The 25,489-nt window shown below is 41.5% G+C and overlaps 1 protein-coding gene across 16 annotated transcripts in view; it reads left to right on the forward strand.

The window, feature by feature from the left end:
* phldb1b (pleckstrin homology-like domain, family B, member 1b) overlaps positions 1–25,483 on the forward strand; it is a 120,245-nt gene extending 94,762 nt beyond the window's left edge. For 10 of the 16 annotated variants that reach the window (XM_061681054.1, XM_061681059.1, XM_061681058.1 and 7 more), the window contains 14 exons: positions 222–377; positions 936–1,046; positions 1,174–1,263; positions 4,784–4,918; positions 6,008–6,118; positions 6,228–6,330; positions 7,578–7,622; positions 7,997–8,330; positions 10,630–10,720; positions 11,086–11,232; positions 11,915–12,134; positions 15,185–15,270; positions 15,412–15,441; positions 22,158–25,483. In XM_061681054.1, the coding sequence (XP_061537038.1) occupies positions 222–377; positions 936–1,046; positions 1,174–1,263; positions 4,784–4,918; positions 6,008–6,118; positions 6,228–6,330; positions 7,578–7,622; positions 7,997–8,330; positions 10,630–10,720; positions 11,086–11,232; positions 11,915–12,134; positions 15,185–15,270; positions 15,412–15,441; positions 22,158–22,298 (1,800 nt within the window). In that variant the 3' untranslated portion in view covers positions 22,299–25,483. The remainder of the gene's footprint in view (positions 1–221; positions 378–935; positions 1,047–1,173; positions 1,264–4,783; positions 4,919–6,007; positions 6,119–6,227; positions 6,331–7,577; positions 7,623–7,996; positions 8,331–10,629; positions 10,721–11,085; positions 11,233–11,914; positions 12,135–15,184; positions 15,271–15,411; positions 15,442–22,157) is intronic. The other 6 variants (XM_061681066.1, XM_061681064.1, XM_061681055.1 and 3 more) reach the window with 5 other exon arrangements.
* The last annotated feature ends 6 nt before the right edge of the window (positions 25,484–25,489 follow it).

Consider the following 25,489-nt stretch of genomic DNA (forward strand, 5'->3'; position numbering starts at 1 on the left):
CGGCACGGTGAATGTGAGTGTGAATGGTTGTTTGTTTGTACTGAATGTGCTCTGCGATTGGCTGGTGACCAGTTCAGAGTCTACCCCGCCTCTCGCCCGAAGACAGCTGGGATAGGCTCCAGCACGCCCGCGACCCTAGTGAGGATAAGCGGTACAGAAAATGGATGGATGGATGGCTTGGTGGTGATTTACCCATGATGTCACATGTGGCCATTTGTTAGGATGGAGAAGCTTTGGAAGCAGGAACCAAGAAGTTTGAAGATCTGGAGTTTCAACAACTTGAGAGAGAAAGCAGCCTGGAGGAGGAAAGGGAAACAATGAGCCAGCAGTTGCTGCAGGAGAGAGCAGAGTACCACAGCACTGTGGCCAAGAGGAAGGTATGGAAGCCTCATGCCCTCGGGATACAAAAACACCAGTCACTGGTTATTGAAACAGTTAACATTTCAGGATAAGCGGTATGGAAAATGGATGGATATTTAAAAATAGGCTCTCCTTCAATTCTGATTCGTTTCCGGGGGTGGAGGAATTCACACAATTCTTCACTAGGTAGCCCAAATATAAATGTTTTATCTAAATTGAGATGGCTGGTCACATCCAAATCATTGTTGATAAAGGGACACTATATTTTAACAGTGTGCACTCATCTTAAATTTTGACGACACGCACACACACACACTCACACACACACGCACACACTGGTTCCAGTAGCAAGCATCCATCACAATCCAACCAACCTTGATCATTCAGAGGCATGTGTGTCATGACCTCTTATTTTCTGCAGATATTATGTGCAACACCAACAAGTTTTATTGTGAAGTGAATACAATTAAATATGTACTTTCATACTTTAACCAATTCAGATACTTGGTCTCCGTAAGTTTATGTTGTTTTGTTTTGTTTGTAGCTTCCAATGACATTATTTTGTGCTTATTCAGGAGAAAGTGTCTGCTTTGGAGAACCAGGCCAACCAGCTGGGCCTCCAGGCATCTCAGGAATGTGACCGTCTCGCCAAAGACAGGACCATCACGCTGCAAATGCTCCAAAAGGTTCACGATTCAAATGCTGGCTAATTGCAATAAATAATGTCTACAGATTTGAATGCATTGCACTTTATTCATTGGCCTGTAGAATATGTTTAGGAATCGCTTTACAAGATTTCTCTTTGTGATACAGGAGAAGGAGAGGCTATCTGATTTGGAACAAAGGTACCACAGTTTAACTGGAGGAAAGAGCTTCCCAAAGTCCTCTACAGCCATGCGAGAAGTAAGAATTACTGTTCTACTTTTTTGTAAAGAGAAGTTCTCTTGCCTTGCTGACAGTTTCGGCGTGACAGCTCTGACAACGGCTGAAGTAACAGCCAAAAACTGTCAGCGAGGAAAGAGAACTTCTCTTTACTGGAAAAAAATTATTTGTCTGAGCGCACAAAATCTAAAATTTGAGACTTACGAGTTGTAGTAATCCAGTGAAAAGGTACACACACACTGGAGTGACTCTGACCTTCAAATGTCAGGCAGCTTTGCTTTGGTGACGAATGATTCTTTCATTCCTGTGGTTTGTTAGTGTACTTTTAAGTGCAGTCTAACTTTCCATTGCTTGATAAATGTTTTTTTAAGAAATTTTCTACTTCACTCCATCACCATATTTATGTCAGTGCATCTTCTTTTGTTTTTTTCCCATGACTTTTACCTTTAACTATGAGAACCGGAGTTGCACAGTATCTGACATTTTATGAGAAGATGTTCTCTCCACCTAGAATTCACTGTTTAGAGTCTCTCCCTCTTACATACACCCCTCTCCTGTCTGTCAGTAGCACTCCAGCAGCTCAACAGAGGTAACCCATCAAACCCTCCTTGTGTGAAGCTTCCGCTCTGCTCATCATTCTCTGCATCATTAATGTCCTGTTCACAGTACGACTCCCATTGTGTCTGTTTGGTTTGCAGCCGAACATAAACAATGAAAACAACAACTTCCCACCCTGGCCAATAAAAACTCACTCTTCATTGGCTTTACCTTTAATTAAGGCACACATTTGTTCGCCAACATTCTCCAACACCTATCAAAACTTGTCAATAGGGGGTTATAGAATAGAATGCTGGGAACAATGAACAATCATGGGAACAATGAAAATCAATTACCGGCAGGTATCTCACAATCTGCTGTGTTGGGGTAAAAAAAAAGAAAAAGAAATACAAGCACACAAATATCAAAAGGCACTATCACTATTTCAGTGCCATGGATTCCAACACTAGTACTTTTATTTTGTGATTAAACATAGCAGTGACAGACAGTCCAGGATGTAGTCTTCCTTGTGTTCTAAATGAACAGGAAAGGTGGTACAGAAAATGGATGAATCGAGGATGTTGATTTTCACTAACGTTTCAGTTATCTGGTAACCTCATGATAAAACATTGACGTTCACTATTTTCCTTTCTGAAGGCAACCTCCTTAGTTCTGATGTTACCAATGATCCACAACCACTATCTTTGGCAGAAAGTTGCCTTCGGACGCATTGTCTTAAGAAACTAGTAGCTACTCACTGCATCAGTTAGGTTTAACGAACTTGTTTTCAGTCTTGACTGTTGCTGGCTGGTGGTCAGGAGTAAATGAAGCTGGCTGATGTCTTTAAAATGTACAGCAGCGGCTACCTTGAACGCAACAAGGCCTTCTCACACCGCTGTTCTTTGGTGTAGATGTACCATTGCTCCCTGTCTCCTCTCTTGTGTGCTCTGTTAGTTCACTCCTCCTCGCTCCTGACTGTATTTTTGTCTTTCCCTTTTAACTTTTATTTCCATGTCATGTTGCTCCCTCTGCTGGTCAGCGGCTAATCAAACTACTGTACACTGCCAGAATGGAGGCGCCAGTTGTTTCTGCTTGTATTGTTTTTGTGATGAATTTAGCGAAAACATTTTGTGACATTTAAAATGAGGTAACCATAATAGTTATTTATAATATAATGTGACTAAGTTCAGTAAAACCCCAAATCTGCAAAAATAAAATAAAATTTAAAACGTTATAGTCATATTTTGCTAGTTCTGCTCAATTTATTTTTGTATTCTGAGCGTGACCCCAATCTCATACTATTATCGGCCATATGCATGTATGTATAGCCTTATGAAATGACGTATTTGCCTTTAAATGTACCAATTGGCTTGTAAAATCAAAATGTCTGAGCCTCTTTATATGTGTTTTTTTAATTCTCTACAATGCCAATCTCGAGTTTGATTGAACTAAATCTGGATCTGAAAATTTCCAAGACATTTAAATGGAGACAAAAAGACCCTGAAGCAGCTTCGCTGTTATTGTTATTTTGATGTTGCTATAAATAGGATTCTTTCACACAAACTATGTATTTCTGCATTTGTTGCGATGTACAAGTATGTTGATGCATTTTACCCCTGCGGGGCCCGTTTTGCTCATTTGTCTGCTGATGTTTCTCCTCTTCCTCTGCCTTACTCCTGGTGCGTGTGCATGTGTTTGGGAAGGAGTATGTGAGAGTGAGCCAGTTGAGTCAGATGTATGGGATGCCAAAGGTGGAATCCTCCCCCACCTCTCCTCTTCGTCATCCCCTGCAGTCTGGAGCCATAGATACCACTTTCTCCTGCCCCCCCTCGCCTCCCAGCTCCTCCTTGTCTTTCCCTGTGGAGGTGTGTGCTGTCCTTCTCCTTTTATTCCTGACACATAATCTCTAAATATCCAATTCCCTCTTCCCCCTCTGTGTCTGGCACATTAGATGTCAGTCTGTGTTTTTTCTTAACCTATCTTGCATCACTTTCTCATTTTGATAAATATTAAAAGTGCAACTGTTACTTAATGATCACTTTTAGTCCACAATATAAGTGTTTTGGAATATTACCAGACTTGTTACACTCTACCAAGGCCCATTGAGACATTTTGTGGTTTAGCAGAGCTCTTTCTATGTGTTGCACCAAAGATGAAGCCAAGTATTGTTGTTATTTTCAAAAAGTGCTTTTATTTGTTTTTATTTATATACTGGTGCATTCACTACAGAAAGCTCGTTGGACAAAATTAGTTGATGATGCATGCCACAGTCATGATGTTATTAATTAGTCTGATGTATCAGAATTCAGTTATAGATCAGTTTGGCTTTGTTGATGTGAACGTGGCGTTTACTGGTGAATGTTCGGGAATAGTGACACTGTTGTCCATTTTACTTCCCCCCCACCCCAAAAAAAATAATTACATAATTTGTAATAATGTTAGATCACAATAATAACGTTTTCTTTTATTATTGTCATTGTCTTTGCTGATTAGTGGGGAGAACTAACATGCGTGAGGAATTCATTTTGATTTTCTAATCTTTTGTATTCTGCTGAATATTGTAAGAAAATCCCGTCATTACAATGAACAAGTGTGTCTGCAGTGAGTTGTAATTCTGCACAAGGAGGGAGGTCACTTCCTAATTCAAACTGCAGGGGAGATACATTAAAGGAAAGATGAAGTAAAACAGAACAGGATGAACATGTTAATGCTACTGTGAGAAACTGGGCCATTGCAGTAGATGCGTAGAATTAATATACAGATATGTAAAACAGGGATATAGCAGCTGGAGGGCATTAAGAATACCACACTTGATAGGAACAATGTGTTGGAGATATTTAAGAACACATTTCAAAGTATAAACATTTTTTTTTTCAACTCGACTCCTTCCTGTTTTTAAATGCTTTCTAATCTCTGCATTGTTTTCCTCTTCAATTTGCTTGTCTTTTCCGTGCTGCACCTGCCTCTCTGTGCTCCTGCTGCTCGATGGGCTCTGCAATACAAGTTTGAGGGCAGCAGGCCTCCATTGCCCAAACTAGATTTAGAACAATGGTACCAGGAGCTGTTGGCGGGTTCCAGCCAGTTCTGGTCTCCCCCTCTGCCGGCCAAGTCGCTGTCAGGCCGCAGGCCAGCACTGCAGGTAGAGGGTCTTCTATCTCTTTTCCATTCATCCTGTCCTTTCTTGCAGCTTTCTGTTTTAAGCCAATTAATCTCTTTGTAAAACACTGAGGGCCCTATTTTCATGACCGGTGTGAAACCGGCTCGGCGAGCAGTGCAACTGTTTACCAGGGGTGGGTTAGCTCGGTGTTGGTCATTTCGTAGACCGGAGCCCCCTGGCGGATTTGAGGGTGGGTGGGCTGCACCACTGTGACTGTCACCAGCCAACTTCATTCCCCGCCAATACGAGCGACTCCTGTCATTCCCATTTAATGTGGGCCAATGACAGTCTTGACACATCTCTGACATCTCTGCAGAAGAGAATGATGCGTAATCGCTGCGATCTCTGCATGAACTCCCAAATTAAGTCAATTCAACTGACTTTTCTTTGTGCAGTATTTTTCTGCCTAGCACCAGGACTTAGACATGCTCTGAGCAGGCGTAAATTTAAATCGACTTTCTGCCACCAAATTGTGACTCCGCCAGCCTCAATTCTGCACCAGAACGCCCCCCTGCTTGACGCAGAATGGTCTGCCAAATTGGCAAACACGCGCAGCTAGCCTTGCGTTTGCACAGAAATCAAGATCCGCAGGCATTTGCGCCCCGCTCCAGATGCGCTGCCAAAGAAAATAAAGCCCTTAGTGTCATGTGCTAAATCATGCTGCATTTTGAAAGTACAGCAAGCAAACAACTGCCCTTCGTGATAAAAAGCTTTTGATGTCACATTGCTTACACCAGCGTTAAGTAAAACGTCAAGTTCTATCAAGGCAGTCCTCTTTTTTTGCTACTGCAGTTCACTTCAGCAGTATGTGATTGCAGCATCAAAGTGCCATTTTTGAAACCACACAGTCATATCAGCACGCTTCTTTGATCGTAAAACGCACTTGTGGATTCTATAATATGGATTCATTGTCTCCATTATTTTATTTAACCACATCTCACAACAATTTCCCTGCAGGTGCAAAGATCTCATCAGTGGTGGAGCGATTATCACAGTGGATTCCGAATACATTACAGTATATTCAAGTTTCTGAACTACAACTCCTTATCCAGTTTTGTGGCCCATCTTCAGGTGTTCCGTTCCAAGCTTGACAGTGATCCAGGGCAGTCTCCTCATCAAGCTAAGTCTGGATCTACTCTGCAGCAGGGAGCAGCAACACTGGGCCGCAACACAAGCTCGAAGGTAGACTAGTTTTTCATCTCCGTGGAAAGATGTCTTCAATAGTGATGGCCTCCCTTCTCCCTCATGCCGCAAGATCTGACCATATTTCCTGCTCCATCTTACTTTTTAGAGCCCTCTTCTGAGCGCCAAAAGCTCAGGCAGCCTGCCCAGGAACCTGGCTGCCACCCTGCAGAGCATTGAGACCAAAAGGCAGCTCGCTCTGCAGCAAAAAGGTACAGATGTACTGTCATGTTTCTTTTCTGATACATTCATAAGAAATAGGGTGTTACATGGATGTTGAACTCTTCACTCAGCATTATGTGTACTTGTGCAATCTAATGCAATCCAACACTTGAAAACTGGCCTTTCCATTTCTTACTTTACAGAGATATTAAGGCTCATTTTTTAATTTAACATGTATGCATACTGTAGTTACAGTTGCTTTTGTGGTAGCAGTGTAATGGTGCAGAGCTGCACTGATAGATACGTATACTGTATATGCATTGGGATCTCATGTTGTGCAAGTATTGATTATTAGTGGCAACATTTGTCTGATACAATTTATAAATGCTTTGCAGGTTCAAGTACTGCAGAACATGGTGCAAATGAAGGAATTCATTTGAGCAGGAAAAACATTTCGTACTGAAAGATACCCAATTAGAAGGGCTCATGCTATGCACTTGATTTTTATATGGGTCTTCTTTTTGTGTGTATCGTCTTCACACGTAACAATCACGATGATTGATCACATAAAGCTTGGTGATAAATCAAGTCGTTGGTTGTGCTAGTCATGTCTACGATGAGCCAGTTAGTCATTAATACAATGCAGTTTGACACCATTTACACTGGTGCATGTACAGTGGATATAAAAAGTTGATACACCAGTGTTCAAATGCCAGGTTTTTGTGATATAAAACAATTATCCCAAGATAAATCATTTAAAAACTTTCCCACTATTAATATGACCTATAAACTGTCCAGGTCAATTGGAAAGTAGTAAAAATAAACAACTGAAATAATGAATGAGAATGTAAATGAGAGTCAACCACACAGCTGCTACCATTTAAAGTGCCTCTGATTAATTTCAGCTCTTCTAGTAGGCTTTTCCAGACATTTCTAATCAAAGGCTCTTAAAATGTTACCAGGTGTGTACTGACTACCATTTAACATGAGTTTGAATGTGATTGGTTTATTCTGAACACAGCCACATCCCAGTTATAAGAGGGTGTGCAGATTTGTGCAACCACAGTATTTCAGTATCTCTTTCGTACTTTCTCTCTCAAAAATATTTTTTTCTTCATTCAATTAAGTTGTACAAGTAATAGGTCACATTATTGTGGAAAAAGTTTTGAAATAATTTCACTTGTTCTCGTATCACAAAACCTGCCATCTGAACAGGGGTGTGTTGACTTTCTATATCCACTGTACAGTAGCATATACAGATTCTTTACATTTGTCTGTCTTTGTCTGCGGTCTTCAGAACCTCAGACCTCCAGTCAGCCACGCATTGAAGGAAGATCAGCAGGTAGCCTTTGAAACAGTGTGACCTCAAAACAACCATGGTGTTACTGTTACAGACTTATCAGTCAACAGCAATGTTAACCATAACTAGACTGTTGGTGGGTGTTAATTTATGCATCTGACATTCAGTCTCTTCCATGCCTGGTGTGTCATTGAATCTAAAAAATAATTTTTCATCTTCTCTCCTTGCTGGTTTTCTTTGGTGGTGAATAAATCATGCATGTTTACAATCTTTAAGGGTTAAGTGCCATAGGGCTTCTCCCAGGTGTGTCTAACACCAAAATCAGAGCAGCATGATATGAATTGTGTACTTTAACCTTTGTGATGGTGTATTACCAATATTCTAAAAACACCCCATTTATATCTCACATTCTTCAGGTCAACAGGTGATTGAAGAGCAGCGACGTCGTCTGGCTGAGCTCAAGCAGAGAGCAGCGGCAGAAGCTCAGTGCCAGTGGGAGGCGCTCCATAGCTTGCAGCCTCAACTCATCAACCCCACGCCCTCCTACTCCCCAGTCATGTCCTACAGTCCCACACTGAGTCACAGGTCTACAGGCCACCCTCCTCTGGTCCAGCACTCCATCCTACACCACCATCCAGCATCAGCCGGAGAGCAGCCCTACGACACGCTGAGTCTGGAGAGCTCTGACAGTATGGACACCAGTGTGTCCACGGGGAACAACTCCGCCTGCTCACCAGATAATTTATCCAGGTACAGTGATAAATTGGTTTAATTGGTTCTTGAACAGGGTTTGTAAATTGAAAATGTTTGTAAGTTGAACATAATTTTCCCATAAGAAATAATGTAAACATGAATAATTGGTTACAGCCTCCGCAACACGTTTTCAAAAAAGATGGGACGGGGTCATGTTTACCATTGTGTTACATCAACTTTTCTTTTAACAACATTCAATAAACTGAGGACACTAATTGTTGAAGCTTTTTAGGTGGAATTCTTTCCCATTCTTGCTTGATGTACAACTTCACCTGTTCAACAGTCCGGGGTCTACGTTGTCGTATTTTACGCTTCATAATGCGCCACACATTTTCAATGGGAGACAGGTCTGGACTGCAGGCAGGCCAGTCTAGTACCCGTACTCTTTTACTACGAAGCCACGCTGTTGTAACACGTGCAGAATGTGGTTTGGCATTGTCTTGCTGAAATAAGCAGGGCCGTCCATGAAAAAATAGGTTGCTTGGATGGCAGCATATGTTTCTCCAAAACCGGAATGGACCTTTCAGCATTAGTGGTGCCTTCACAGATGTGTAAGTTACCCATGCCATTGGCACTAACACGGCCCCATACCATCACCGATGCTGGCTTTTGAACTTTGCTCTCTATAACAGTCCGGATGGTTCTTTTCCTCTTTGGCCCGGAGGACACGACGTCCACAATTTCCCCAAAAAATTTGAAATGTGGACTCGTCAGACCACGGAACACTTTTCCACTTTGCATCAGTCCATCTTAGATGAGCTCGGGGCTAGAGAAGCCGGCGGCGTTTCTGGGTGTTGTTGATAAATGGCTTTTGCTTTGCATAGTAGAGTTTCAAGTTGCACGACAGATATAGCGCCGAACTGTATTTACTGACATTGTTTTTCTGAAGTGTTCCTTCCTCTGCCCACGTGGTGATATCCTTTACACATTGATGTTGGTTTTTAATGCAGTGCCGCCTGAGGGATCGGAGGTCACGGGCATTCAATGTTGGTTTTCGGCCTTGCCGCTTACATGCAGTGATTTCTCCAGAATCTCTGACCCTTTTGATGATATTATGAACCGTAGATGATGAAATCCCTAAATTCCTTGCAATTGTACGTTGAGGAACATTGTCCTTAAACTGTTCGACAGTTTTCTCACCCACTTGTTCACAAAGAGGTGAACCTCGCCCCATCTTTGCTTGTGACCCAATCATGGCACCCACCTGTTCCCAATTAGCCTGTTCACCTATGGGATGTTGCAAACAGGTGTTTGATGAGCATTCCTGAACTTTCTCAGTCTTTTTTGCCACCTTTCCCAGCTTTTTTTGGAACGTGTTGCAGCCATAATGATTAATGATTATTTGCTAAAAACAATAAAGTTTAGCAGTTTGAACACTAAATATCTTGACTTTGTAGTGTATTCAATTAAATATAGGTTGAACATGATTTGCAAATCATTGTATTCTGTTTTTATTTATGTTTAACACAATGTCCTAACTTCATTGGAAATGGGGTTGTAAATGCCATCAAAATACACCTCCCTCGTGGGCAGTGCTACAGCACCAGATTTATTTATACTGTAATGAGCGTAGCGCCTACGATTCTGAATAATCCCATTTTCTTAAGAATTCAGTCAGGCACACAGACAAAAGCACCCACAGGCACAATTTCCCAGGCTGCTCCCTAACAGTTAGACTTAATCTGCACGTTTTAATTTGGGGACCATCTGTTGGTGCTGTTACAAAAGTGTCCACTCTGGGATGCTCTCAGTTGAAGCCATTGTTCACAGGTCGGTTGTAGCTTACAAGAGACAAAACTGTATTGGTAAAATATTTAGGATAATTTTAATGGAATTCATGCACTAATTAAAAGTGCACATTGGAGACCAAGGGGCAAGATAAACAGAGGAATCCTGCATGTTTCCAGTATTAGCCCTTATTCTAATCCAGTTTTTGACACATCCAACCATGGTCTCACATAGGAACAAAAGTATGAATTCAATTCTGGTTCGTCACATTCCAAGTCATTCGAAATGTCTAGCTATGTTAAATGTTTCACTTTGTGCTGATATTAAAAGATACATATTTCTAACTTCACGCTGCATCATTGTAAAAATTTAGATACAATTTCTCATGCACAAACAAGAACATGTTTCAATGAAGCATAGCCGCCTTACTAAATAGCATGATTTTTTGTTTTTTACCATATTTCCATGCTGACAAGGACACTTGAAAAGAGTTGCTCATCACTGCGTAAAAACACAAATATCACTGAATCAATTTGAATCCAGATTCTGTTTTTGTTTCCACCATAAGTGTTGGAGGAGCAGACTCGCTGAAGATTGAAGAGATGGAGAAAATGCTGAAGGAGGCACAGATGGAGAAAGCCAGACTTATCGAGTTTCGGGTAAGTGTCATTCCGGCAGTGGAGTTATGCGATCGTGGACGCACCAGTATGAGATTGTTTGGAATCAGATTTCGGTGATTGATGACTTTTTGCAGTGATGCGATCAATAAAGGAATATAGAATGATTCAATACTATAATGAAGTCCTTTCATTCATTTTTATTGGCCTTTTTATGAGTTGATTTCATCACTCTGTGCCTTGAAGGTTCTAATAGAGTGCTAAAATTCCTGTCTAAATGAAGAGCTTGTCTGTAGATACTGTAATAGGTTTTTAACAATGACAGTGACCAGCAGGGTAAAAAAAAAATATATATTTGTTAACGTGTACACTAGTCAAAAATATGAAATGGAAGAGCTCTCCTCCAGGAACAGGAGAGCTTCGCTCGCCATCAGATGCTGGAGGAAGAGCGGAAAAGGAGGGAAGAAGCAGAGAAAAGACTGCAGGATGAAACTCTCCACCGACAGCAGCTGGTGGAGAAGGAAGTTACGATGAGAGCCAAGAACTTCTCTCAGGTCAGTGAAAGGAGATGTAATTGGAAATGTCTGGTGTGAAATTGGCCTCTCTTCCAAATTATTTTTCAAATTTTACAGACATGGCCTTCTGAAGGTTTCTGGATTGAAGTCTCTGCTGCTTGATGTTTTGTGTCAGTTTTTAAAAAAAATTATAACATATGGTGTTTTCCACATTAGTCCATGTTTTTAAAATAAGATAATCCTTTATTGAAACCCATTTTTGATGCAAAACCAAGGTATTCCTAATTTATCAACACACTTTCAAACTTGCTGTTCTATTGAGCAATTATTAAAAAACTACCTCAACCTGCATTAGATCCATCAAATCAGGCTAGTATTGAATGACCTCAGCAACCGATGAGTATTTGTCATCATCACTCTTAGCAGTTGACAGTTTTTATTTCATGGATATCTTCATGGAAGTTAACAAGCTGGAGGAGAAATACTGCATGTTGCATTTCCCCATCTCTAGGGTGGGGTTTATGATATGTAACATGCGGTATGTGACAGCTATATGACAATAAACATTAAAATGTTATGAAATAAATTATGGGGGGGGGGGGGGGGGGAAACAGACCAATAAAGGATGACCTACTGTCATATATTCATATCTCTGTGATAGTGACATTCTCCATGCTCGTCGCGCCCCCGCTTTTGACCCTTCTGTTCTCCATGTGTCCAGGCCCGTCCTATGACACGCTACCTGCCAATTAGGAAGGAGGAGTTTGACCTTCGCACTCACATTGAGACGTCAGGCCACAGCGTGGACACCTGCTACCACATCATCCTCACTGAGAAGATGTGCAAGGGCTACCTGGTCAAGATGGGAGGCAAGATCAAGTCGTGGAAGAAACGCTGGTTTGTCTTTGACCGCCTCAAAAGGACCTTTTCATACTACGTCGGTAAGAAGAGTTATCTGTAAAAATCATCGTACATTTGATTCGCTCTGTATTATTTATTCATAATCACTCCTGACTCATTTTCTCTGGCCAAGCATCCAAAACTGGCAGCAGTAATCTCATTGCTGAAAAAAATATATTACAAACACGGTGTAAAACCCATCATGTGGAAATGTTTTTAAATTGAGGCTCATCTATGATAGGCTGAAAGCTGGACATAAATACTCCTCCAAAAATGGCTTCTTAATCCCCTTCACACTCGTATTTTTTTTTGTCTTTCTTTACCAGATTAGCTAAAATAACCATTCATAGAGTTGAATCAAATGTATTAGCCCTTCCCCTCCTGGAAGCCGTCACCTTATCATAGTGGAGGGGTTTGTGTGTCCCAATGATCCTAGGAGCTAAGTTGTCTGGGGCTTTATGCCCCTGGCAGGGTCACCCATGACAAACAGGTCCTAGGTGAGGGACCAGACAAATCACGGCTCAAAGACCCCTTATCATCATGACAAACTATGGACTCAGTTTTCCCTTGCCCGGACGCGGGTCACTGGGGCCCCACCATTTGTTTATTTATTTTGTGAAACATTAACATATTACAACATAAGACAAAGATAATGACGTTCAAGCAAACATAAAACTAAATTGGATTGTTTCAGTTTAACTCTCTCGCTGTACATAATTTTTGAAATGCAACTGTCAAAGATGATGTTTTGACATCTGACAAAGGCAGCTCTGGTTTCTATTTTGAAGTCATCACTTGATGGCAAAGAAAAGATTAGAAGAAATGTGATTTATTGTTAAAGGCTATCAAGCATGAATAATGTTTTGCCAGTAACGTGACTCTTTCTGTTGCTTTAACATACTGCATACATTTATGGCTTAAATTTTAAGCATGTATCTGTGTTTGTACTTGAAATCTCAGTTTTAAAACTAAACAAGTTTAGTTTTTACAACTGCCTGTTTTACATCTGCCTGTAATTCATATCTTTACTACTGTTAGCGTTAAGGGACCCAAAAAGAAGTTATTTGATTAATTTTATATGTTTTTTTACTAATCGGTCGATTAATCGGTTATCGTTAATTTTATTCCCCAAAATATTAGAATTGGCACTAGCTCCAAAAAATACGTATTGGTCGGGTCCCAATTAATACATTAAAAAAGGTTTTAAAAAATAACTATTGAGTCAGGCATTTCTTTTATGGTCTGGTAAAATTATTATTTGAAAAAATGGTCCAAAATGATCATATTTTTTTTGCACAGCCTTTTGAGGAAATAGCAACGAAACAACTCGTTCAACTCTCAGACTTTTGCATCAGTGCACTCGGACTTTGGAACACAAAAAGCATTTAACATTTTCAGTATATTATTATTTTTGTTGCCTTTTGTCAGTTTCATGATATTTTAGTTATCACTTTGGGTTTTTCTTTCTTTAATGGAAGGGTACCAGCCATTTCCCCTAAGTGTGTCTGTATTTTTAGCATAATATCACAAGGAGCTCCTGCTTTTATTACGACTTGTTCGTATCCACTACATAACTATCAGAACTAAGCATTATTATTGTTGTAAAGGCATAATTTTTAATACATTGTTTGCATGGGCTCAAATTAGATTAGGGTTTCCCTAATCTATGTTCGTACAAGAAAATACATCACAGGCACATTTTTCAATAATTTTAGCTATGATGCAGACACGCACTTTCTTGAAGAAGAGCTTTGGCATCCAGTTTATTGTATTTTCGAGTGAATATTTACTGTACATGCCAGTTTGGGGGCAGTATATAATTTATTTTTATCTTTGGTTCCCACAAATGTATCGAAAAAGCTTTAAAAAAAATAGGCTTATCATTGTACAAGACGACATAAATTAGTCACCCAGTCAGTGTAGGTATATGGAATTTCCAATGTTCCAATGTTTTCCCAAAACAAACATGTGAAATGACAATAAACTCTTTATGATTATGGTCCCTTAGAACTGAAGATAACTGAACAGATAAAGATCAGATTAAATTAATAAATAGTGTATAATAAGGCGTACTGGATATACGAATTCAGACAGTAAGTGCAACAAAGAAACAATCCACATTGTACAGTATATAGCGTTCCAGTTGAAAACTTTGTTTTTTTGCGTCAGATCATTCGGCAAGGACAGGGCACAAAAGGCCTTCAGATATGCACAATAAGCTTGAATATTTTTGTCAAACCTGTAACATGGCAGACTATTTTCCCCAGAATGATATCTGGACATGTATTGAGCAGCAGTGCGTGCACGGCGGTGTCATTGATGTGCCGGCGTGCGCTACGGGACACTTGTTCACTTTCAGGGCTTTGAAGTCCTCCGAAGATTCCGCTTAAAGCACACCTTGTTTCAAGTGAGGAGGCTCAGACTTGTGCCGTCGTTAAAATGCGCGTGGCGGCGGTGCTCTCCGAGGAGGCTGATTGAGATGCATCACTTGCCCTCATCTCTTGACCTTGAACAATAAGTAATGACAAGTGACACACCCAAATCGTGAGTGCTGTGAATACCTGCTAATCATCCCCGACTCCAACGTACGATTTTGTTCTCAATGAAATGAGATGCAAACGCAAGGCTATTTGAATGCTAAACAGGTCATTAGCAGATAATAGCACTGTATTAAACTATTCCTGGAAATGAAGTGCCACATCTCTACCTACTACACCTTTAAGTTGGCTTGTGGAGTGTTTGTGCCTCTATGTAGAAATGGGGTGTTGAGTTCCCCACCGGTTCCTTACTGCAGTTCTGTAGTGGCTGATGAAACAAAGTGCAATGATGTACCAGAGTAGCGTAAGAAGGCAGGCAAATGTGAACGTACAATAAGAGCAGCTTTGCTTGGAAAAGAGAGGGCGAAAAGTGCTGTGCTTGACATTTTTTATCCATCACCACAAACAAGCTCATCATCAGAGTTGGACCTGTTGTTTTATAGATGTGAACCGAGTCATTGTATAAGATAAGGTGCAACTGATTCTCACTGAAAAATTATATATATATTTTTTTCCAGCTTTTGATCAAAGCAATATGCCTTTTTCCCCTTTAGACAAACATGAGACCAAGCTGAAGGGTGTGATATACTTCCAGGCTATCGAAGAGGTTTATTATGATCACCTCCGCAGCGCCACAAAGGTATTCTGCTCTCAGAATTCTAACTTGATTCCCTCAATTATCTTTTTTGTCATTTTTTTTTAAATTCAACCTATTCTTGCACACATCATTATTTGCTTTCTTTCTCCCTATTTTGCTTTTGCCGGCTGCTCTCACCTCTAGAGGGGCTTTTTCAACTTGAATCTGACTAGTGTATGTATCCGCCATACTGCCCGTGCATCTGTCCAATCGTATCCCCGTGGTTAGCAACCTGCCAGTGAATGAGAATGACTGAGACCTGGATTTACACATCAGTGTGTTTTGTGTGTTCTGCTAATCCTGCTTGTTCCCTCGGCCCCTTCCCCTTTTCTCCGGACTCCAGTTGAATGTTATATGTGTAGAATTCTAGAGCTTATTTATTTATATGTTCCATAAGATATATCCCTACATTTATGATAGGATATGCTTTTTGGTTTTATTTTATTTCTAAAGAAATATAATTTACTGTGAAAAAGTCTAAGGGACCATTATATTTGTTGTTTTAGCTATTCTATTCTTTATAATTACTATATACAATCCCCTCTTTCACGTATGAGGAGTAGCTGGACCCAAGAGCAGGTGGTGGCAGATGTAAAATGATGAACAGTTTCTTGAGGAAAGGTAATGGAGGCGGTCCTAGGTGGGTTGGCAGGCAGTGGCGCGGACAGGTGGCAGGCAGTGGTGAGGAGAGGTGGCTGGCTCGGGCGCAGGTGGAGACAGGCTTGAACAATGAGATGTGGAAGTTTGGGTGAATCTTTAAGGACTGTGGAAGTGTCAATTGGACGGAAGTGGGATTGATGATCTTGGTAGTGGGGTAGGGACCAATGAAACGCAGAGTGAGTTTCCGGGACTCTGTCTGAAGCGGGAGGTCGTGAGAAGAAAGCCAGACAGATTGGCACACCTTGTTTTCGGGCGTCGGGAAGCGATGACGGTCCGCAAGCTGTTTATTGCGTGCGGCGGACCGAGTCAACGCTGCACGGACGGCTTTCCACACTGGCTGGATTCTCCGGAGATGATCCTTCACGGCGGGGACTGCCACTGCCTGCTCTTTGAATAATGGGGGTTGGTAACCATAGCAAGCCATGAATGGGGACATACCGGTAGCGGAACTGTACTCAATCCACGGGAGGAATGAGCTCCAGGAGGAGGGCTTGTGTGCAGCAACACACGGAGGTTTGATTCAAGGGATTGGTTTGCCCGCTCCGTCTGGTCGTTGGTCTGCAGATCATATCCTGATGACAAGGTGGCTGCTGCGCCCACCGCTTTACAGAATTCCTTCCATCCCAGGGATGAGAACTGAGGACCTCTGTCAGAGACAATATCGATGTGAATACCGTGGAGTCTAAAGACATGCTGGACAAAGAGGTTAGCAGTTTCGAAGGTGGATGTTAGTTTGGGGAGGGGTACGTGAATGGACTGATTAGGAAAAGCGATCGACAATAGTGAGAATGATAGCTACCTTCAGAAGGAGGTAGACCGGTAACAAAGTCCAGAGCGATATGGGACCAAGGGCGGCTAGGGATTGGCAATGGATGCAGCAGCCCAGCTGGGGGCAGGTGTGAAGACTTCCCTCGGGCACAGACGGAGCGGGCTTGGACGAACTCCCGGGTGTCTTGAACAAGGCTGGGTCACCAGAAATGCTGCCGGATGAACTGAATGGTGCGGGTGATGCCAGGATGACAGGTGAGTTTGGAGTTGTGAGAAGAACATAAGAACATAAGAGCGTGCGGAATCAGGTACGAACAGGTGTTTTGGAGGCCCGGTCTTGGGATCCTTGTGAGTCTTTTGGGCCTCCTTAACCACCTGTTCGATCTGCCAAGTGGCTGCTCCAACGCAGCATGAGGAAGGAAGAATGGGTTCCGGTTTGTCAGGGCTGGAGGGGGGTGAGTAAAGTCGAGACAGGGCATCTGGTTTGCTGTTTTTGGAGCCAGGACGGAAGGAGAGAATGAAATTAAACCTGCTCAAGAAGAGAGCCCAGCAAGGTTGTCGAGGGTAAAGGCGTTTGGCGGAACGGAGGTAAGAGAGATTCTTGTGGTCGGTCCAAATGATAAATGGTAGTTCAGTCGTCTCCAGCCAGTGCCTCCACTCTTCCAAGACACATACAATGGCCAGTCGCTCTCGGTTGCCGATGTCGTAGTTCTTCTCGGCAGGGGACAGACGACGGGAAAAAAAGGCACAGGGGTGAAGTTTCTGGCTCGTGGGGTCCCGCTGCGAGAGGACAGCCCCTGCTCCGTGTCCGAGGAGTCAACCTCGACCACGAACTGGAGGGAGGAGTCGAGGTGGCGAAGAATAGGAGCACTGGTGAACAGGGTCTTGAGTTGACTGAATGCTTGGGATGCTGCTGGGGTCCATTGAAAGAGGGAGGCTGGTGGATGTGAGGCTAGTGAGGGGAATTGCGACCTTGCTGTAATTCCGGATGAATCAACGGTAGAAATTGGCGAATCCAAGGAAACGTTGTAGTTCTTTGCGGGTGGTGGGAGTGGGCCAGTTAACGACTGCTTGGATCTTGGCAGGGTCGGGTTGTAGTTATCCTCTGGAGATGACGTAGCCCAGGAAGTGTACTGAGGAGAGGTGGAATTCGCACTTTTCAGGTTTAACATACAGACAGTTTTCAAGGAGGCGCTGGAATACTTGGCGTACATGACGGCGAGCTTCTTCAAGGGAGCAGGAGAAAATGAGTGTCATCCAAATAAACAAACTGGTTCAACATATCCTCGAGGACGTCATTAATGAAGGTTTGGAAGACGCTTCTCTGCAATGGTCCCACATTGTTAGTGTTCAGTATTTCTACACAATAGATTTTTATGATCATTCTCTTTCTATCGTATTTTCTTGCATGTGTCTCTTACTGTATACACGTCTTGTTATTTACGCCGAAATGCTTCAACACTGTGGAGCCAAGAATATTACAATGCATGCTGGGAACATACAGTATATTACAGCACACTTAGACATTGCTGTAAATTCTAGTTATTTACCACATACCATGCACTAAAACACTGGAAAGTACACAATACTGCTACAAAATACAGTAACTCTCTGTGTGACGTCAACCAAAATCCCATGATCCGGATTACTGTACAGTATAATCACTTGAAAGTATTTTTCCTGTATGGTATGTGGTAAATAACTAGAATGTACAGGAATATCTCACAATTTCGGCATGCTAGTTCTTGTAGCTGGTTGCAAACGTTCTTTTCAAGGAAGCGTTATAGTAATATATTAACGTTACCTTGATTTTGACAAAGGGTGAAAATTCCCAAAAGACCAACTTTTTGGACAGGAGGGAAAGTCATCAGGCTCGCTGACTTTTCACACCAGCAATGGGCGAGCGGGGGGGGAAAAACAGCTCATACCTCTGATGGAAAGTTGTTGTGGTTTTGAAACAATGACTTTTTAAAACCACAGTATACCTTGAAACCGCTAACTGGCCCATACTAAGTTCTAACATGTATGTTATTTAAAATGTAGACTTGACACCGATTTTATCGGCATCGACCGATAATTAGCATTTTATGCTGATCGGCTTTAATGCCATAATTCGCAGACATTGATCGGCTCCGCAAAATACATTTACTCCGCGTCGCCATCGTGCACAGTATATTTGAATACAAAAGCTAGTTTATTTTTAGCCTTGTCGCGCATCATTTGGCATCGTCCCTTAAATATCTGACGGCCAATAAAGTTACTTAAAAAAAAAAAAAACATGTCGGCGGTGTGGAACAGACAACACGTCTGAGACAGACAACATGTAATGCCTGGATCAGACTACAAGACAAATTTGCTCTTTCACGATTGCACTATGTCAGACTACGGCAATAAAATCTTGTATTCCAATACCACCCCATCCTGTTTTTTACGATCACTGGGCTTCATCGTGTCAACTCCAACTCGACCGGATACACTTGTTACCAAGACGACAACAACAATAATGGATCGCGCCGTGTGTTTGTAAGAACAAAATGGGGAAAAACGTGTGTTGGTGGTCACCGGTGCTCAGGACAGGAGAGGACGTTCGTTTAAGGCTTGCTTGAGGTATGTTCACGTACTTTTAAAACGATACGGCTCGCAAGCGGGCAACAAAACCTTATGTAGCCTACAAGCTAGTGGTAGCACGAACAGTTGTACGTAAACACGCCGCCGTTCTGTCGAATCATGCTCTAAGGTTTCTGTGTGGGTGAATGTTAGATATATTTTAGTAGTTATCATTTATTTGCTTAGCTTGCATTAGTATTTTGCATTAGTAGCTTGCATTAGTATTTTGCATTAGTAGCTTGCATTAGTATTATGGACAATATTTAGATAGAAAGATGTCTCGCCTTCAAGAAGATGACTCAGCAACATTTGATGGAAGGGCGCCTTGACCAAGGACGTGATCGGATGTGGTCGGGGACGGGACAGGTGTCGTCTGGTCCTATGTTTTGTGTTGTGTCTTAATGCTTAGAACATTATGTCTTGTAGAACCCTCCTATTTTCAAATAAATGTAGGAGCGACGGGGGAGATTGTTTAGAGCGTGTTGAGAGGCTGTAACCTGAACAATCTCCCATGCGCCCTCCTCATGAGTAAAATGACCAACGTCTTCATTCCTTTTGTGTTTATTCATTATAATGTTTGGTAAGATAAATCCAACAGTGAATTAATTTCATTAAAAAATAAAGTAATTTAATTACAGTAAGTTAGCACCCATTATTTCTGTCATGTTGTAATGTTGGTTTGACCTGACTGATTAGAATAGACGATCTGACTAGAGCAGTGATTTCCAACCTTTATAGCCAAGGAACATATTTTATTTTTTTGAAAAATCTCATGGCACATCAACAAACAAAAATGTCACAAAAAGTGGATACATTACTGACTGTATGTACTTCCTGCCATCTAATAGAAGACCATTCATTTGTTCTGTCTGTCACTATGCCTCACTGCCATAAATAGAGGAACAAAGATTCATTATTTGTTCTAAATATATTTTTTTCAGCAATTAAGTACACAAGTATATACAGTAAATGAACGGGTCATTTAAATAGACACATTCCTCCATCATGTGGTCGGTTATCGTTTTTTTAAACTCGCTGATCGGTGATCAGCCCCAAAAATCCTGATCGTGTTAAGCCTCGTAAAATGCAACAGCTTTACTGCTGCTTGTTGTTGATGTATTTGCTGTTCTATGGAAATTCTGCTTCATGAGCTGGCCATTGTCAGTGTAGATGTTGCAAACCATACCCCCCTCCTCATTTTTTATTACAGAAAAAAGAATCTATGACATCATCAGCGACCATTCCACTTGACTTTAATCACGTTAGTGTCAATTTACAAACATCTGAAGTCATGCAAGACCCACTATAGAGGAATGGGAATGGGAGTAACCCAACAAGTCTATCTGTTCCAATACTTTTGCTCACCTAAAAATGTGCTGTTTAGTTACAAATAATACTAAATCTTGTCTAAGTCGTGTGTCAGATCAAAATGTATATACCTGGAAATCAAATGTGCAGTGTTGCTCTTTTTTTATAGTCATCTTTCGATTTTCAACCAAAATGGTCTTAGTCTACAGCAAAAAAATAAAGGACTTTTCATCACAATTCTAATACTTAAGGCCCCAGGGAGTGTGTCCGGAATGCCTGTTGAAAAAAGTTGAAAATAAAATCCTTTGTCAAGACTTCTCTCGAAATTCTCACCAAAATTGCATGGGTTGTCCTTTGACCCATGTGCCACCCTTCCAAAGAGATCCACAGATTTTTGCTTTTGTATAATTTTGTGTAATGCTCATGTAACCTATCTGCCCTACTGTTTACCGTTTACAGCTGGGGAAAAGGTTATTAACACAAAAGCTAGGAGTTGCGCAAGACTTTTGCATGATACTGTATGTGATTGAATTTGTCTGAGATAGTGTTTTTTTCCCTCTGTGTTTCACTGTATGATGTGTGAGTTTGACATTGTCAGTAGTAGCAGGTGAAACCATAGGAAAAACCTATTTGGGATGCGTACTTATAGGTTCGAAAATACTGGACTCTATCGGCATATTTCCAAGTTGACTATCGTATTGCTTCAATGCTGTTCACAGGGTCGATTGGGGCCATGGTAATGTGGATTGTTCTGATGTGCTGTGGAATACTAACTAGAGCCATAGTGAGAAGAAAAAAAAAAGACCAAAAAAAAATAATGTCATCATTTGAAAATAATGTAAATTCATCCATCCATCCATCCATTTTCTGAGCCACTTCTCCTCACTAGGGTCGCGGGCGTGCTGGAGCCTATCCCAGCTATCATCGGGCAGGAGGCGGGATACACCCTGAACTGGTTGCAAGCCAAGCGCAGGGCACATACAAACAAACAACCATTCGCACTCGCATTCACACCTATGGGCAATTTAGAGTTGTCAATTAACCTACCACGCATCTTTTTGGGATGTGGGAGGAAACCGGAGTGCCCGGAGAAAACCCACGCAGGCACGGGGAGAACATGCAAACTCCACACAGGTGGGGTCGGGGATTGAACCCCGGTCCTCAGAACTGTGAAGCAGACGCTCTAACCAGTCGTCCACCGTGCCGCCTAATGTAAATTCAATTATATTGTATTCATAATTTTAAAGGGTACCCCGCCTCTCGCCCGAAGTCAGCTGGGATAGGCTCCAGCACGCCCGCGACCCGTGTGAGGAGAAGCGCTATGCAAAATGAATGGATGCATAATTTTAAAGGAATAAAGTCTTAGTGTGAGAAGAATAAACCTTACACTGGCAATAGGCATTCACACACAATATCTGAAGTGCAGTTTTAAAAAGATCAAAATCATCATATAAAACAGCTAATTTAAACACAAAGGAGTGTAAGAAAGTGTGGAGGATTTCAAGTACAGTCGAGTTTGTTTTCATTTGTCTGTCTGTGTCCTTCAGAGCCCAAATCCCGCCTTGACGTTTTGCGTGAAGACCCACGACCGCCTCTATTACATGGTGGCGCCCTCGGCAGAGGCCATGCGGATCTGGATGGACGTAATAGTCACAGGAGCCGAGGGGTACACTCAATTCCTGAACTGACAACGCAAGTGAGGACGAGCTCGTTTTCGGCAGGGACTCTGAACACACTCCCTATATCTAGTCCACAGCTTTTTGCTATGTTCGTTTGTTTTTTGTTTTTTTTACTCTGTTGAAAAAATTGCCAAATGTCAACAATCTAGTGTATTTGTTTGAGTCGCCATATGCTCAGTGAAAATGACACGATAGAGATAGAGCAAGCTAAGCTCTCCATCCTCCTCTTTACTTTGCTTATGTGTTGCTCCTTTAGAAATCAGTCTTGACTTTTAAGACTCGCTCCAAATCACACGCAGCATTGACAACTGTTTAGTTTCAGGTGAGCTTACAGGTGCAGTATTTGGAAGCATTCCAGCTCAGGGCTTCATTCAGCAGTTATTTGATTGTCACGCTTGTGATCAAAGTATTTTGTGTATTTAGATAACTATTTCTCAATGCTAAGATGATGACATCATTTAACAATGGTGAAGTTCAAGGTACACATTTTATTTCTTGATTCCGGTAGGCTGTTAGCTCAGCATTATCGACGCTAAAGGAGGGACCTATTAGTCATATCCCAAGCTATCAAGTTCCATATCAACTTCAACCCAAAGAACAACATTTAGTGTTTTAGGGGCTTCTTCCTACTTCCTATCTTAATGCTTAACATGACAAAGCTCATGACATTATCTTAATTCTCTGCACACTTCACGACCGCAGAGCTTTAGTAATAACTACACACTAAATATGAAGACAAGGAGCAGCCTGTTTACCTGAGATTATTTTACCTTAAATGTATTTATTTTCTCCATAGTAGGGCATCTGCTAATAAAATAAGTCTGTTTTAAGGTACACGCGGTCCGCAAACCAACATATTGGTCTAACAGTACAGCCCACAGTAGACTCATGAACAGGGGTGTGCAGCTGTGCAATGTCTTCATGTTGCCGTATTGTGACCTCAAACACAACCCCATCTTTTTCTAAACCTTGCAAGCTTTTAGCTAATGACACTACACAGCTGGTAAGTCATGATGCCTCACTACTGACCTAAAGCAATCCACATGCAGACGCTACGGATGGGCAATACCAAACAAATCCAATCATAGCAAAAAAAAAAAAAAAAACAATAAACCAGATTATCTTTTTTTTTTTTTTTTTAGAAAATTAAAACATTGTGAATACATAACTGAAATTGTGTTTAAAAAATAAATAAAAAAGAGGACAAAATAAATTCCAGTCTGCTGATTCTGATTATGGAAATATTGTGGTACGTATCGACACCAAATGAGTACACTGCAAAAAGTCTGACCAAGAATATTTCTCTCATTTCTAGTCAAAAGTCTCAAAACTAATCTGATTACACTTAAAATAAGACTCATCACCGAAAATTTTCAGGCGGCACTGGGTTCAAATCTGGCCTCGCCTGTGTGGAGTTTGCATGTTGTCCCCATGCCTGCGTGGGTTTTCTGCGGGTACTCCAGTTTCCTCCCACATCCCAAAAACATGCATGGTAGGTTAATTGAAGACTCTAAAGTGCCCGTAGGTGTGAATGGTTGTTTGTTTATATGTGCGCTGCGATTGGCTGGCGACCAGTTCAGGGTGTACCCCGCCTCTTGCCCGAAGATAGCTTGGATAGGCTCCAGCACGCCCGCGACCCTAGTGAGGAGAAGCGGTACGGAAAATGAATGGATGCATAACTTTCACTTGTTTCAAGCAAATTTTTTTACTTGAAATAAGTACAACCCCAATTCCAATGAAGTTGGGACGTTGTGTTGAACATAAATAAAAACAGAATACAATGATTTGCAAATCATGTTCAACCTATATTTAATTGAATACACTACAAAGACTAGATATTTAATGTTCAAACTGCTAAACTTTATTGTTTTTAACAAATAATCATTAACTTAGAATTTTATGGCTGCAACAGATTCCAAAAAAGCTTGGACAGGTGGCAAAAAAGACTGAGAAAGTTGAGGAATGCTCATCAAACACCTATTAGGAACATCCCACAGGTGAACAGGCTAATTGGGAACAGGTGGGTGCCATGATTGGGAATAAAAGGAGCGTCCCTGGATTGCTCAGTCATTCACAAGCAAAGATGGGGCGAGGTTCACCTCTTTGTGGACAAGTGTATGAGAAAATAGTCGAACAGTTTAAGGACAATGTTCCTCGACGTACAATTGCAAGAAATTTAGGGATTTCATCATCTACGGTCCATAATATCATCAAAAGGTTCAGAGAATCTGGAGAAATCACAGCATGTAAGCGGCAAGGCCAAAAACCAACATTGAATGCCCGTGACCTTCGATTCCCTCAGGCGGCACTGAATCAAAAACCGACATCAATGTGTAAAGGATATCACCACGTGGGCTCAGGAACAATTCAGAAAATCAATGTCAGCAAATACAGTTCGGCGCTACATCCGTAAGTGCAACTTGAAACTCTACTATGCAAAGGAAAAGCCATTTATCAACGCCGCCGGCTTCTCTGGGCCCAAGCTCATCCAAAGGGGACTGATGAAAAGTGTTCTGTGGTCCGACGAGTGCACATTTCAAATTGTTTTTGGAAATTATTGACGTCGTGTCCTCCGGGCCAATGGGGAAAAGAACCATCCGGACTTTTATGGACGCAAAATTCGAAAGCCAGCATCTGTGATGGTATGGGGCTGTGTTAGTGCCAATGGCATGGGTAACTTACACATCTGTGAAGGTACCACTAATGCTGAAAGGTACATTCCGGTTTTGGAGAAACATGTGCTGCCATCCATGCAACGTGTTTTTCATGGCTTATTTCAGCAAGACAATGCCAAACCACATTCTGCATGTGTTACAACAGTGTGGCTTCGTAGTAAAAGAGTGCGGGTACGAGACTGGCCTGACTGCAGTCCAGACCTGTCCCATTGAAAATGTGTGGCGCATTATGAAGCGTAAAACACGACAACGGAGACCCCGGACCGTTGTACAGCAAGTTAAGTTAATGATTATTTGGTAAAAACAATAAAGTTCATCAGTTTGAACATTAAACATCTTGTCTTTGTAGTATTCAATTAAATATAGGTTGAACATGATTTTCCAATCATTGTATTCTGTTTTTATTTATGTTTAACACAACGTCCCAACTTCATTGAAAAAAGATTGACAGTTGGAATTGTCTTTTTGTTTTCTTACTCCACTGGCAATTTTAGTAAAAACCTAGCTTGAAACAAGTGAAAATTC

The sequence above is a fragment of the Phycodurus eques genome, chromosome 7 (assembly GCF_024500275.1).
Source record: "Phycodurus eques isolate BA_2022a chromosome 7, UOR_Pequ_1.1, whole genome shotgun sequence".
Lineage (NCBI taxonomy): Eukaryota > Metazoa > Chordata > Actinopteri > Syngnathiformes > Syngnathidae > Phycodurus > Phycodurus eques.